This window comes from Phocoena phocoena, chromosome 1 (assembly GCF_963924675.1).
Source record: "Phocoena phocoena chromosome 1, mPhoPho1.1, whole genome shotgun sequence".
Lineage (NCBI taxonomy): Eukaryota > Metazoa > Chordata > Mammalia > Artiodactyla > Phocoenidae > Phocoena > Phocoena phocoena.
This window is the reverse complement of record NC_089219.1, coordinates 152,197,323-152,211,780: the sequence shown is the minus strand read 5'-3', so window position 1 is coordinate 152,211,780 and position 14,458 is coordinate 152,197,323. Positions and strand designations below refer to the sequence as shown.

The 14,458-nt window shown below is 40.5% G+C and overlaps 1 protein-coding gene across 2 annotated transcripts in view; it reads right to left on the bottom strand.

Moving 5' to 3' along the window:
• Positions 1-14,458, bottom strand: part of DSTYK (dual serine/threonine and tyrosine protein kinase) — a 52,747-nt gene that overhangs the window by 15,465 nt on the left and 22,824 nt on the right. For both annotated transcript variants that reach the window (XM_065878677.1, XM_065878686.1), the window contains exons 2-3: positions 14,035-14,423; positions 256-925 (exon numbers count right to left, since the gene is read on the bottom strand). In XM_065878677.1, the coding sequence (XP_065734749.1) occupies positions 256-925; positions 14,035-14,423 (1,059 nt within the window). The remainder of the gene's footprint in view (positions 1-255; positions 926-14,034; positions 14,424-14,458) is intronic.

The window sequence follows — 14,458 nt, the reverse complement described above, 5'->3', positions numbered from 1 at the left end:
TTGGGATGAATCTACCAAAAGCTGGACTAACAGTCCTAGGAAGGAATGATGGTGGAATCTTCCAGGAAGGTCTCTCAGAACAAGAGAGGCCACCTTGGCTAAATGATTTAAGGTGGGCTCCCGCTAATGACAGCGGGGTAGGTGAGTGATCCTGAGGTTCCTTTGGGCTTCAGAATTAATGTACTCAACTTCCAGCTGGAAAAGAGTTAGAGGATGCTGTAGTCCCCGCGCCCTACCAAGTTCTCTAGGACCTACCTTTAAACTCCATGTTGGCAGCATCATCCAGAAGCTCCTCCTTCATGGTGTTAAGCGTCTCAACGATCATGTCCTTCATTTCCTCCTGCTTTCGGTTGGCAATATTCATCAGTGATTCGTACAACTCATTCTCCTTTTTTCGTGTATATTCTAGACGTTTGGGAGTAATCTGCAGGTCCCGCTGCATGTCAAAGGCCTGGTTAATAAAGATGTCGAGGCAGCGGCAGTGCACCAGGTTCAGGGCCTTGGCTGCGTCCACCAGGTGAGTCTGTAGCACCTGGTGAGAAAATGTGTTCAAGTGTCTCAGCTTCTCACTTTGCTCCACCAACACGCTCTGAGCTTTGGTGTCCTGGCTGGGGTTCCCACAGTTACAGTGACTGCTGCTCAGATAGCCCAGGTCAGTTAGCTGGCGATGGAGTGGTGATCTTTCATTCTCCATTCTTCTGGTGGAGGAGCTGATTATCTCCGAGCCCAGCTTCGGCATTTTGAAAAAGAATACGGGAAAGGAGAAATACTTTCGGATTTCCTGAAGCTCTTGCTCATCCCTTTCAGAGAGTTCATCTTTGTGGAGTGCATAGGTTATCACAGGCAAGAAATCATTCACCAAGTCACCCAGAACATCCACTGTGGGCCGGAGGCCTTGGCACGGTGCTACCACAATGTCCACTTCCTAGAAGGGGAAGGGGGTCATATCAGCACTTCAGGGTCAGAACCAATCCTTGCCTCCCCAAAGTCCCACACTGAGACCAAAATCCAGATCTATGATGGGGCAACTGAACTTCGGTATGCCCCAATCATTTGTCCACCTCCTTCCTTGGTTACCAACACTGCCTGGTGCAGCCTATGCAGGCAGGCACTCGTCCAGAGAGAGTGAAAAAACAAATAAGTAGAAAGGATGGCAGTCCTTTTAGCCATTTTATTTATTTTCATTTTTTCTTTTAGCCATTTTAGATAAAAAAGAATATTTAGTCCCTTTTGTTGCTTTGGAAACTCCCATTAATTCCCTCTGATGAAGAAATAAGACAAATAGTAGATGAAGAAAGAACTCTTAACAGACTGGGAGTGAATCTGCCTAGCACATTCCTCCCCCTCTTTCTAACCTGACTAACTCATCCCTATCTTTCTAACACGGCTAATTCCCAAGGTCCTTTAAATCTCAATGTATACATCGTGTCATACCCCTCGGGAGTCTTTCCTATTACACGATCCCTAGCACTCTCTACTTCTCCTTTTCTTAATGTTCAACACATTTAAAATGTATTTATTTAAAACCTAATTCTTTCCCATTAGCCTATAAACTCTTTGAGGACAGGGACCATGTCTATCTTGTTCACTACTATAACTCCAGTGCCTAGTACAGAGTAAGTCCTTAACTTTGTTCAATCAAGCAGCAAACTAAAGGCTAGATCTGCCAAACATTACCGCCCTATTCTAGGAGTTGGCAGGCATCCCAAAGTCTTAGCCACCTAAGTCTTAGTAATACCTTTACGCTCATGTTCACTTGGTCTGGCAGAGATTAAGATTTGCCTATCCAATATTTAACCTCTGCATTATTGGGAAGGCAATGTCTTTTATAGACAGGGGTGGCCAATAATAGGTGGGGCAACAGGAAAGCTCTTTAAAGGGTTGATTCTACTAGTAAGTACACCCTCTGGACTTGCCCTTCTTGCTTGGAGCACAGATGTGACAGACAGAGCAGCAGTGATCATCCTGCAGTCCTTGGGCAAACGTGAGAGTAGAAGCCAGCCTTGAGGATGATGAAGCAAAAAGAAATAGGGGGACTTCTCTGTGGTGCAGTGTTTGGGAATCCGCCTGCCAATGCAGGGCACACGGGTTCAAGCCCTGGTCCAGGAAGATCCCACATGCCGCGGAGCAACTAAGCCCATGCACCACTACTACTGAGCCCGCGCTCTAGAGCCCACGAGCCACAAATACTGAGCCCGCGTGCCACAGCTACTGAGGTCTGCGCGCCTAGAGCCTGTGCTCCGCAACAAGAAAGGCCACTGCAATGAGAGGCCCATGCACCACAGCGAGGAGGGGCCCCCGCTAGCCGCAACTGGGGAAAGCCTGCATGCAGCAACGAGGACCCAATGCAGCCAAAAATAAATAAATAAATAAATTAAAAAAAAAAAAAGAAATAGGGAGCTTGGATCTCTGATGACTACAGAGCTGCCACACCAGCCCTCAACTGCCTAGCTTTAGACTTCTTTTATGTGAGGGAAAAAAAGTAACCTCTGTCTTGCTTAAGCAAGCCCCTACTTTTCTGATTGTTATGTACGATGAATCCAATCATAACTGATAAACCCAACACCTGAAGTGAGTTTCAAGAATGATCTTTGGTTTAGAAACAACTTTCCACAGGTCCTTTCCCTAGCTAGTAGTTTCTTTTTATTGTTCTACTTCTTTCCTAAGGATCTTGAAGCACTTAAGAGCATGTATTTCCATCCATGCATAGGTTCCTCCAAATCTCTGAAATTAAGTGTTGACCTGGAGACTTGTGCCTATATCACCATTGCAGGCACACCAGCTCCAAAGTCTGCAGACTCAAAATCAATCCTTTGCAAAATTCTAGTACATTTTAAAGAGTTATGAAAGAACTCAACACAAATCTGCTCAAGTCTGTGTCCTTAACAGTTATCAGATGTTGCAAATTTACTTTATTTGAAATCTAAGATATGCAATTTGTTTATTTTCTTTCAGACTAATACTCTGTTTTTATTCCTTTTTTGAGCAATAGGTATCATTGATGAAAGATTTTTAAAAATCAAAACGTGGGATCTTTTCCTTTTTGATCTCCTCCAGATAAGGAAGAAAGGGCTGGGAAATGCCAGCCTATTGTTTCTTGTAGTGTGTGTGTGTGTGTGTGTGTGTGTTGAAGGACAGAGAGAGAGAGAGAGAGAGAGAGAGAGAGAGAGAGCGCTCTCCTATTTCCAGCAAAGCACAAAGGTCTCACCTTCTTCCTCAACAAAGAACTCATAAATTTTATTCTCAGGTAGGTCACAGAACTTTCATTTGGCTGGCCACTTTGAACTCCCTGAAGCTAAAAGTGCTTTTACCATCTCAGCATTTGTAATTTGAGTAAACACTGTATAAATCCACGTGCTTTCTACCCAAGCCTAGGCCAAGAAGAAATCTGCTGTTTCATGTGTGCCTCGAATTGCATGGAATGTTTTCTGATTGGAAGACTAGTGTGACACTCACCCTGCTATTCAAAACAAGCCCCTTCACTGCACTGAGTCACACTGCTGGAGTATCAGTCACTTCATGAGGCACATTCAAAAAGTGGGTAAGTAAGAACTTTTAGGGTTTAGAGCACCACATGCAATTGCCTAAGTGCCAAAACTTTCATGACATATAATAATTAGATAGGCTAGAAGAGAATCCCAAGAACTGAAAATTTATAACAAGATAATTACAGATGACAGTGGTTTTTAAAAATATTTTAAAAATTGCTTCTGACTTAAGTAAATATCTTTTTAAAGGTATAAATCAATCAAACTTATTATAGAAATATTAAGGGAAGAAAGCCTAAATATTCAAAACCTAAGTTAAGTGTTGTTTAGAAAGTTTTCAGGAAGAATTTTGTCGGCTTGTTTATTTGATGGATTTTCTTAAAATTCTAAAATAAGCTTCCAGGTTTTCCTCAAAGGACCATTTTGTGTGTGTAACACAACCATCAGCCAAAGCTGCCACGTCCATTTGTAGAACCAATATCCTTCGTAAGGGACAGTTGACTTTATTTGCTCATAGTTGCCAATTCATTTTTTAAAAAATGGATTCAGCGGATAAAGAAGATATGGCATATATATACACACACACACACACACACACACACACACACACACAGTGGAATACTACTCAGCCATAAAAAGAATAAAATTTGGCCGTTTGCAGTAACATGGATGGACTTGGACAGCATTATGCTAAGTGAAATTTGTCAGAGAAAGACAAATACTGTATGATGTCACTTACATGTGCAATCCAAAAAATAAAACAAACTAGTGACTATAACAAAAAAGAAACAGACTCACAGATACAGAGAACAAACTAGTGGCTACCAGTGGGGAGAGGGAAGGAGCGAGGGGCAAGATAGGGGTTATGAGGTACAAACTACTATGTATAAAATAAATAAGCTACATGGATATATTGTACAATACAGGGAATATAGCCCATATTTTATAATAACTATAATGGAATACAACCTTTAAAAATTATGAATCACTATGTTTTATACCTGTAACATATAATATTATATATCAACTATACTTCAATTTTTTAAAATTCCCCCAAAATGAATTCTGATGGTAGGTACTGCCTGGTACATTGGCACCTAGAAAGAAGTTGTCTACTCCTAAATACATCTTGTACTAAACAAAAATGGATAGAAAACAAGTACCATGCTCTCTCTTCTCCGTTCCCCAGTTAATTAACTTGTGCAGTCGGTCTCACTGTTCTGACTACCAAGACTGTTGGAAGACAGGCAAAAAGAGCTGCTGGCTGAGACCCTGGCAGCAGTACAAATTAGACTGGAATGTGATATGTGATTCTGCAATACTCACGGCAAAGGGATGACTCATGCCTGACGGTTATAAACAAAAAGGGAAGCCATCACTGTCTCCTGGAGACAGGGAGTGAAAAAAATTCACAGAGAGGATGAGCCCTGTTCTGGGTCCTATTATGGCCACCTGAGAGGGAAGACTGACCTCAGACTGTTTCATGGAAGGCTGTGTTCCTTCCTGGCACTTAGAACAGTGTCTGGCTCTTAATGAGCATGCAATAAATAAATGTGCAGTTGGACTTCCCTGGTGGTCCAGTGGTTAAGACTCTGTGCTTCCACTGCAGGGGGTGTGGGTTCGATCCCTGGTCGGGGAACTAAGATCCCACCTGCTACTTGGCGTGACCAAAAAAACAGTAATAGTAAATAAATAAATAAATGTGCAATTACTGGATGAATAAATGATGCCTTTACTACTTGCTCAAAACCACTTTCAATCATCCTATATAAAATTTTCTATTTTTAACCCATATCCCACACATTTATCTGGAACTGCTATTTGCATCTACTCCAAGAATGAAGCAGTGAGTAAGCATTTTGCTCCTAACTCAATCAAGGAAGAAGAATCCCAGGGAGTCATGAGAGTATGCCATAATTCCCATTTTGAGTCACAGCAAATTCCTAAAGAGATTTCTCTTTTAGAATACATCTGCACAAATCTGTCGAATCTACATAAGTTGATATATTACCATCAATTTTCTTGGCAAGATTAAAAGAATGTAATAGAAAAGAGATTGCTACTCTGCAAACACCAGAATTTACCTCTCTGGTTTTGTTTTTTATGTAAAAGCTTTTTATGTAAAATGACACTACCTTAAGTGCCAAGAAGAAATGGCTCAATCACTGAAGCCTGACCATTTCCTAAGAATGTTGGCTCTTACTGGTGAGGACTCCTTACTCTATGGCTCATGGCACATTACTGAAACTCAGTGATAGCTAAGGATGATTATCTTAACTGATGGTTCAAACAGAAGATGATCACGTACTCAGGTAGGTCATAAATATCTTTGTTTTCCCTATAGTTCTGAAGCCTCATTACATCACACAGAAGAGAAGTACATAACTATATAAGAGTCCTGCCCTTGCCCAGCAACTGACACAGCCTCGACTCCAATCCGTCTCTGTATTCTACCTATCGTCACTATCAATTCTCCTCCCATTCCCACTCTCACAGGGCAATGGGAGGTTTTTCCCATCTGTTTTTACACAGGATTGATTTTTCCTCATTTTTATACAGTTCCCTGAACTATCACTCTTAAATGTCAATTACATATAAAGGCAAATACTCCCTCTTCTTGTTACACTGTAGAAAATCCCTTTACTCTTGGTACAAACACTCTCCATTGGGGAGCTGCGACTGACTGAGCTGCTTTCTAGAATATAACAGGCCACAAGCAGCTGTGTCAACCCAGAGCTTCACCCCAGCAGTCAGCATAGACCAGATACAAGCTCATCTCCCTACCTAGCAAAAAGTAGGGAGTGGTAACTCAGAGGCCATAACAAGACTTGGGAAAAACCATAATCCCAACCAAAGCCCTGAACTAGCCACAGAAAACATGAGGCCATCATGCTAAAAGTGGAAATATGTTTACAATCCCAAACACCCCAAAGTAAAGGCTTTAGGTCTGCGTCTCAACTCATAAGCATGAAGCCCTTAAGGATCAGAACTATCTGATTTCATACTGTGATGAATGAGATAACAGACAAGTTGACAAGAATGTACTGAACAGCCTCTGTGTGGGCTATTGGGTTGGCCAAAAAGTTCGTTCGGGGAGGGACTACATTGTTTCATAAAATTCTTGGTGAAAATGAAAAACGTGTCTTTTATTTTTACTTAAAACCAAACAAACTTTTTGGACAACTCAATACCTTGTGGATATTCAAACATCCAGGTACCCACATATACAGATAAAAGTAGGAAAGTAAAGCTTTATTCTCTTATCACTTACTAGACCCAATCAAGAGAGACCATAGTAGAATGGAGAAGAAGGAAGAAGGGGAAACTTTACCTTTTAACTTTATAACTTTAACTTTTGTATTTTTTACCTTTTTATAACATCTCTCATTTTATTATAAAAGTACTTCATAATAATTATGAAGAACTTTGCTTCTCACTAGAGCAGAATAACTCTAAGTAAGCTGGAACCAGAAGGACTTAAGTTTGACAAAAGGAAGGAGTCCCACCATGGATGGCTGTCAGGGAAGGGACAGGTGACTGAGAGAATAGGAAATCCTCTTCTCAAGGACGCTGATTAATTCATTCAAAGGGAGACTTGCTAAGTGCCTGACACTGTTCTAGATGCTTTACACTTAGTCTCTTATTTAAGCCTCACACCAGTCCTAAAAGATACAGATTACTACTTCTATTTTACAAATGGGGGACACCCCAGCACCACAGTCACACAGTTAGTTAAGTAACCAAGCCAGGATGTAAGTCCAGGCCCACTTAACTACAAAGACAGTGTTTAAACAGTAACTGAAGGTCCACCGTGTCAGGAACTGTCTGGGCTGGTGTTAGGAAAGTTCTGAAAGAAGAATAAAGGATGGACAAGATGATTTCAGGGACCCTAACAGTCCTACTGTCTATATTAAAAAGTATACGCTGGCTATAAGTAAAAGCCCTGCTCTGCTATGAAACAATGCTGCAAAAGAAGTCAAAAAGAAAATATTTTTAATTGCCCGAATAACAGAATTTCTGCCTGCTGACAGTACTTTCAACCTTTGCATCTCTGAATCAGGGAGGATTCCCTACCGCCACCATCCATTACCGAAAGGGAAACACAAACAGATCTTTGAGATAGTGAAACTAGAAAGGGATGCCATTTGGTGCAGGAAAGAGGTAGATAGGATCCTTAAAAAAGGGAGAAAACAAGAGAGGAAGACTAAGACCATAATCTCTTGCCAGATTTTCCCCCAAAGAGCTAATCTTAGAAGGCCAAAAATGAATCAGTGGTGGTGAATTGAGAAAATATAGCCTCAGCTTTAAGCTGTTCTTTTTAAGAGGGATCAAGGCTACTACAGTGAGCATAGGGATTTTAAAAAGAATCTTGCCTCTAAACCACATATATCCTTAATAGGTAAAATTAACCTATTAAAAGTATTACCAGGTTTCTTGGCAAAGAGCAATGTATCGGTTATATTTCACTATGTATGTTAGTGTGTGTTAGGGGAAAGGCAAGAGCGATGCTAAATTCAAAGAACATAGAATTACTGCCTAGAAGGAACTTATAATTTAGCATTTGCCTGAACTTCCCATATCCTTTTTTAACACATCACTTTAGTTCCCCTTTCTTTTTGCCCCATAAAATCAGGGTTTCTTTAATTATGTTTCTAGAATAGCATTATTTCTCTTATACATATTACCCCAACTTTGTTTCTTTTCCCTTAGAAATGGCCATCTTTGACCTAATTCCATCACTCTTTCCTCCCAAAAGTATCTGCTTACCTTGAAGATAGTCACCCAAGCTTCTTTCCAACTTTTTACCAGTCAACTGTTAACTTTCAATCTAGATACATTCAAGAGAAGACACGGTATCTAACTAAAAGTAAGCAACGCATAAATTTAGTTTCATAAGGCACCAAAACAAATACTAAAAACTAGACAAAAATTGAGAGAAGCTAGTTTTCTAGCCACAAACAATGTTTAGTAAATTTGGGGGTTAAAATGTTGCATAAATTTGTGATTTTTAGTAAGATACTTTGATTTGGGGTTATGAAAGTATTAACTGCTGATAAATTAAAACTAACAATGTCTGTATGGATCAACAGAACAGAATAGAGAGCCCAGAAATAAACCCACACACCTACGGGCAATTAATTTCTGACAAAGGAGGCAAGAGTATACAATGGAGAAAAGACAGTCTCTTCAGCAAGTAGTGTTGGGAAAGCTGGTAGGTCAGTCACCCAAGGCAATAGAAATAAAAGCAAAAATAAACAAATGGGACCTAATCAAACTTATAAGATTTTGCACAGCAAAGGAAAGGATAAACAAAATGGAAAGACAACCTACGGACTGAGAGAAAATATTTGCGAATGATGTGACTGACAAGGGCTTAATTTCCAAAATATACAGACAGCTTGTATAACTCAATAACAAAAAAACAAACAACCCAATCAAAAAATGGGCAGAGGGCTTCCCTGGTGGTGCAGTGGTTGAGAGTCCACCTGCTGATGCAGGGGACACGGGTTCATGCCCTGGTCCGGGAAGATCCCACATGCCGCGGAGCGGCTGGGCCCATGAGCCATGGCCGCTGAGCCTACGCGTCTGGAGCCTGTGCTCCGCAACGGGAGAGGCCACAACAGTGAGAGGCCTGCGTACCGCAAAAAAAAAAAGGCAGAAAATCTAAATAGATATTTTTCCAAAGAAGACATACAGATGGCCAATAGGCAGATGAAAAGATGCTCAACATCACTAATTATTAGAGAAATGCAAATCAAAACTATAAGGAGGCAACAGAGGAATGGATAAAGAAGATATGGAACATATATATAATGGAATATTACTCGGCCATAAAAAAGAACAAAATAATGCCATTTGCAGCAACATGGATAGTCCTAGAGATTGTCATACTGAGTGAAGTAAGTCAGATAGAGAAAGACAAGTATCACATGATATCACTTATATGTGGAATCTAAAAAAATGGTACAATTGAACTTATTTACAAAACAGAAATAGAGTCACAGATATAGAAAACAAACTTATAGTTACCAGTGGGGGAAAAAGGGGGGAGAGATAAGTTGGGAGACTGGGATTGACATATATACACTACTATATATAAAATAGATAACTAATAAGGACCTACTATATAGCACAGGGAACTCTACTCATTACTCTGTAATGACCTATATGGGAAAAGAATCTAAAAAAGAGTGGAGATATATATGTATAACTGATTCACTTTGCTGTACACCTGAAAGTAACACAACATTGTAAATCAACTATACTCCAATAAAAATTTTTAAAAATAAATGAATAAAATAGATCACAACAGCAAAACAAAACTGTAATGAGGTACCACTTCATACCAGTCAGAATGGCCATCATTAAAAAGTCCACAAATAACAAATGCAGGAGAGAGTGTGGAAAAAAAAGAACCCTCCTACACTGTTGGTGGGAATGTAAATTAGTACAGCCACTATGGAGAACAGTATGGAGGTTCCTTAAAAAACTGAAAAGAGAGTTGCCATATGATCCAGCAATCCCACTCCTGGGCATATATCCAAAGAAAACTATAATTTGAAAAGATACATGCACCCCAATGTTCATAGCAGCACTATTTACAATAGCCAAGACATGGAAGCAACCTAAGTGTCCATCGACAGATGAATAAAGAACATGTGGTATATATACACAAGGGACTACTACTCAGCCATAAAAAAGAACTAAATAATGCCATTTGCAGCAACACAGATGGACCTAGAGATTATCATACTAAGTGAAGTAAGAAAAATAAATACCATATGATATCACTTACATGTAGAATCTAAAATATGACACAGATGAACTTATTTATGAAACATAAACAGACTCACAGACAAAGAAAACAAATTTCTGGTCACCAAGGGGGAAAGAGGGTGGGGGAGGGATAAATTAGGAGTTTGGGATTAGCAGATACAAACAACTATATATAACACAGATAAATAACAAGCTCCTACTGTATAGCACAGAGAACTATATTCAATATCCTGTAGTAAACCATAATGGAAAAGAATTTGAAAAAATATACATATATGACTGAATCACTTTGCTGTACAACACTGTAAATAACTAAAAAATTATAAATCAAATTAAAAACTTTTAATTTTTAAAAATTAAAAAATAAAAATATCAATGTCTGTATGAAATTACAAACATTATTTCCATTGATGGCTACTGACTGAGGGTTATAAAGAGAAAATTTTACTACTCCAAATGGTTAAGAGTTCAAAGTAGTAAAAAAAAAAAAGTTTATTTGCAAGTCATTAGACCTTTCCTGGAAACATTAGTCTACTTTAGTTCCCTGAAATACACCCTACCAGACATCACCATGAGCCAGTAACCATGACAGTGTGTGGCAGCCTGGCTGCCAGGTGACATGTACATTTGTCCAGAGGGCCAGAAAACACCTGGTAGGGATAAACAGGCTATGATTAGAGCAGAAAACTGAGAGCTATGAAACTGCCACAGAAAATGAAATGCCACTGCTAGGCTGCAGGAATCCCATCTTAGGCTGAGGAAGTTTAATCATCTCTGCTTCTTTTTATTCCTTTTCTTAGAGGTGTTCATAGGGAAAAACATACACACTCACGCATCAGATTGAGGCAACTCTAAGGCAGACAGCTGTGTTCCACTGGACTTGTAAAAGGAACAAAAAAGAAAAGGAGGTGCTGTATGTACCAGAAAGGGGGTGAAGGTTAGGAAGGGGAAGTATGTAAATGAAGACAGAACTAGTGAATATGGTGAATGGCAAAATGTGTTGCCAACTGGAAAATGACTATGTTTTAACACTAAATGAGGTTTCAGAAACTAACAGCTTGATAGTATTCCTCTATTATTGAATTATGAACTGAGAATCTCAGGGGACCCAGAGCTAAAAAGCCGGGAATACTGTGGTATTCCATGCGGGTACCATGTGAGTTGGCCTATTCCAGAACAAACTGAAAACGGCTAATTTATGAGGCCTTTAAAGTAACGTATTAGAAGAATGACCATTGTATAAGAGGGTAAGGGGAAATTCTGTTTTAATAATTTGACAGTTAAAAATGAACATCTCACTTCCCCTATTTCAATCTTGGTTTCCTTTAGCTAAATGTTTCCTTTCTTTACCACTCCCTTTACAAACCAAATGGAAGGGCTGTTTAGAGCAACTCCCTGGCCACAGCCCTGGCTGTTTAGAGCTAATATAACTGGAGCTAAAAAAAAAAAATCTTTCTCACTGGCACAAAGAATCTTCAAGGTAGTTAGGAAATGCTCCCAGCAGTAAGCTGAGCATCCCTGATACACTAAATGGAGACAGGAGCCTGACTACAGTGACTGAGCAGGGCCTGAGGGCCCCAAAGGCTGCTAAGGCCCCTCTGAGGCTCAGCATCAAGGGATTCTAAAGTTAGAAATGCTGTTTCCACATCAAAACCAGTGGAGAATAAAGCAGATCCAGAGAAACACTAGCTAAGGAAGCCTCACAAACCACGTGAAACAGAACAATGAGAGGCTGGAGAATTCCACAAGAAAAGAGAAGAATATTTCTCAAGAAAGAGAATATATATTTCAACTGTGCAGACAGAAAGTTAATTAGGGGTCTCAACTTCCCTCCCAGCCAAGTAGCCTCCTCAACTGTTAACTCAGTTTGAGTGCTTACTTACTACATATACCTGGAGCAGCGATGGGAACTCTCACCAGTAAGATACGTGCTCAGGTATGCACTTGGGAAATGGCTCTCACTTTCTTTTCTGTGACTTTACTTTATCGCCTCAATTCATGGGACCAAAGTAAATGAGCATTAAAAATTAAAACCACTAAAGTGAAGGGACACAGAAAAATCAATCAGATAATGTGCCTGTCCTGCAGATGGCTTTGTTCACATTCCATGACTTTACAAAAGGCAAGAACAGGAAAAATCACCACCCAACCAATAGCAGTCATTTCAGCTATTTAACAGTGTTTTTTAAGTTGCAGGTCACAATACATTAAGTCAGATCATCAATTTAGTGGGCTGCTACCATCATTTTTTTAAAAAAGAAGTCAAACAGAATAGAGAAGAAAATATCAGTGTGTTTTACAAGAAGTAAAAGTATTGTCTTATGAAACTTTATTTCAAATGTATGTGTGTATATATGTACTGGGTCCTGATAATAAAATGTTATTTCTTAGAGTGAATTAAAATCTAAAAAAGTTTGAAAACCACCTAGCTATTGGACACTGAAGGAACTAGACCAGAGCAGAATACTATACAGATTATGTATGGATCAAATACTTATGAATTGTGAAGAAGTTTGTGGGTCAACTGAGCAGGCTCAGTCAATAAACAAAGATCACTGTCAGAGTTATCCAAGAACTCTAACATCGTCCTGGAGATAAGCAGTGCACGCTCCCAGTCTGAACACAGAGGAAAGCCACCACTGAAACTGAGCTGAGAGGAAATGCTGGCTGGTATACATAGCCCCCTCTAGCATTTATCAAGATAAAAGAAATCTGGACTCTGGAAGGAAATGAGATGACAGTTTCTACTTCTAGAGGATCATAGGCCGAGGCCACAACCAAAGGACTCACTCACTGACTGAGATCAAGCCTTCTAGAACAGGGGTAGGTGAAGAGAAGAAGAAACCGTTCTCCTAGTCCTGCCAAACTAGCCCTTTCTTCCTGGCACAGCTAACCAAGGTGATGGATGCTCTGTTTTGAGCACATCTGCATTCTTTTATTCCTACCAGCTCCTGATCCCTGACATAGTCACCTTCCCTGCCCATCCCCCCCATTCTCCTGACCGCCAACATAGTCACATCCTCTGCTCATCCCCATGTGGCCTAATCAAAGAGCCCAGTCCTAGCTATACAGTAGCCCAGTCCTAGCTATACAGAGACGAGTCCTTCCTAAATGGAGATCTGAATACCAGATAGACAATATGATCTTTTAGGAGATGCCGCAAGACCTATGTTCTGTTTGGGAGTTGGAAGAATATCTTTGAGAAAAGCAAAGATATTCTTCAGATGACGGGATCTCCATATCTCCTTACATTGAGCCAGACCTGTCCTCAAGTTCTGAAGTCCCTTAGAAAGTAGGAGACATGATCTGTCTCACTTAGTAAATAATGGCAGGTCTAAGGAAAACTTCAAAAGTTCTTCACTTGTTCTCAACTCAAGTAAGAACATTAACCATCTTATCTGCACCTTTCAGAAAGGGATGGCTAGAGACAATTCTAGCGACACCTTCCTGCTAAGAAATGAAAAAAGGATTTCTAACCCTGATCCTAATTCTGTCAAAGCACAGTTGAGATGCAACTAACACATTCCTTCAATTTTAGACAGGAATTAAGCAAATTGCCCAGGGCCTTGCAGCATGGTAGTAGAGGCAGCGATGGGCACTGCTACAGCCTTGTCTGGTTTTCAACTTCCGAGATCATGTTCCTTTGACTCTGAGCATCAGCTGATGCTCAGAGCCCAGAGTACATATTGCCAAATTATTTTCTGAGAAAGCTCAAATACAAGGAAAGCTGGTATGTATCTGTGCAACTATATAAGTATGAGTTTGGTACCTGTAAGAGAGCATGGTGCATCGTCACCTCCAGTTCGGCTAAAACATGGGCAGCATTCTCACTGTCCTCTTGGACCTCCAGGTCCTCCTCAGGGATGGTGTCCCAGTTGCCCTGGTGAGCAACCAGCGTGTGCACTAGTTCATACTGGCCAGGGAGTGCCAGGCTGACCCGAGTCTGAGTCCCATAGGTGAAGCGGAGGCGCCGAAGCTTACAGTTCTCCTCACTGCCCAGCTTGGTGGTGGGAAGCACCTGCACCCCCAAGAGCAGGTTCAACAGCTGGCACTTGACATTACAGTCCTGGCCGAGGATCAAGATGCAGGGGAGGCAGTCCACAATCTGCTGGAGGTACTTCTCTTCCTTAGGTGGGAAGGAAATGCAGCTCAGCTGGCCTGGTTGGGGAAGGGGAGGGTGGAGAAGGAGAAAG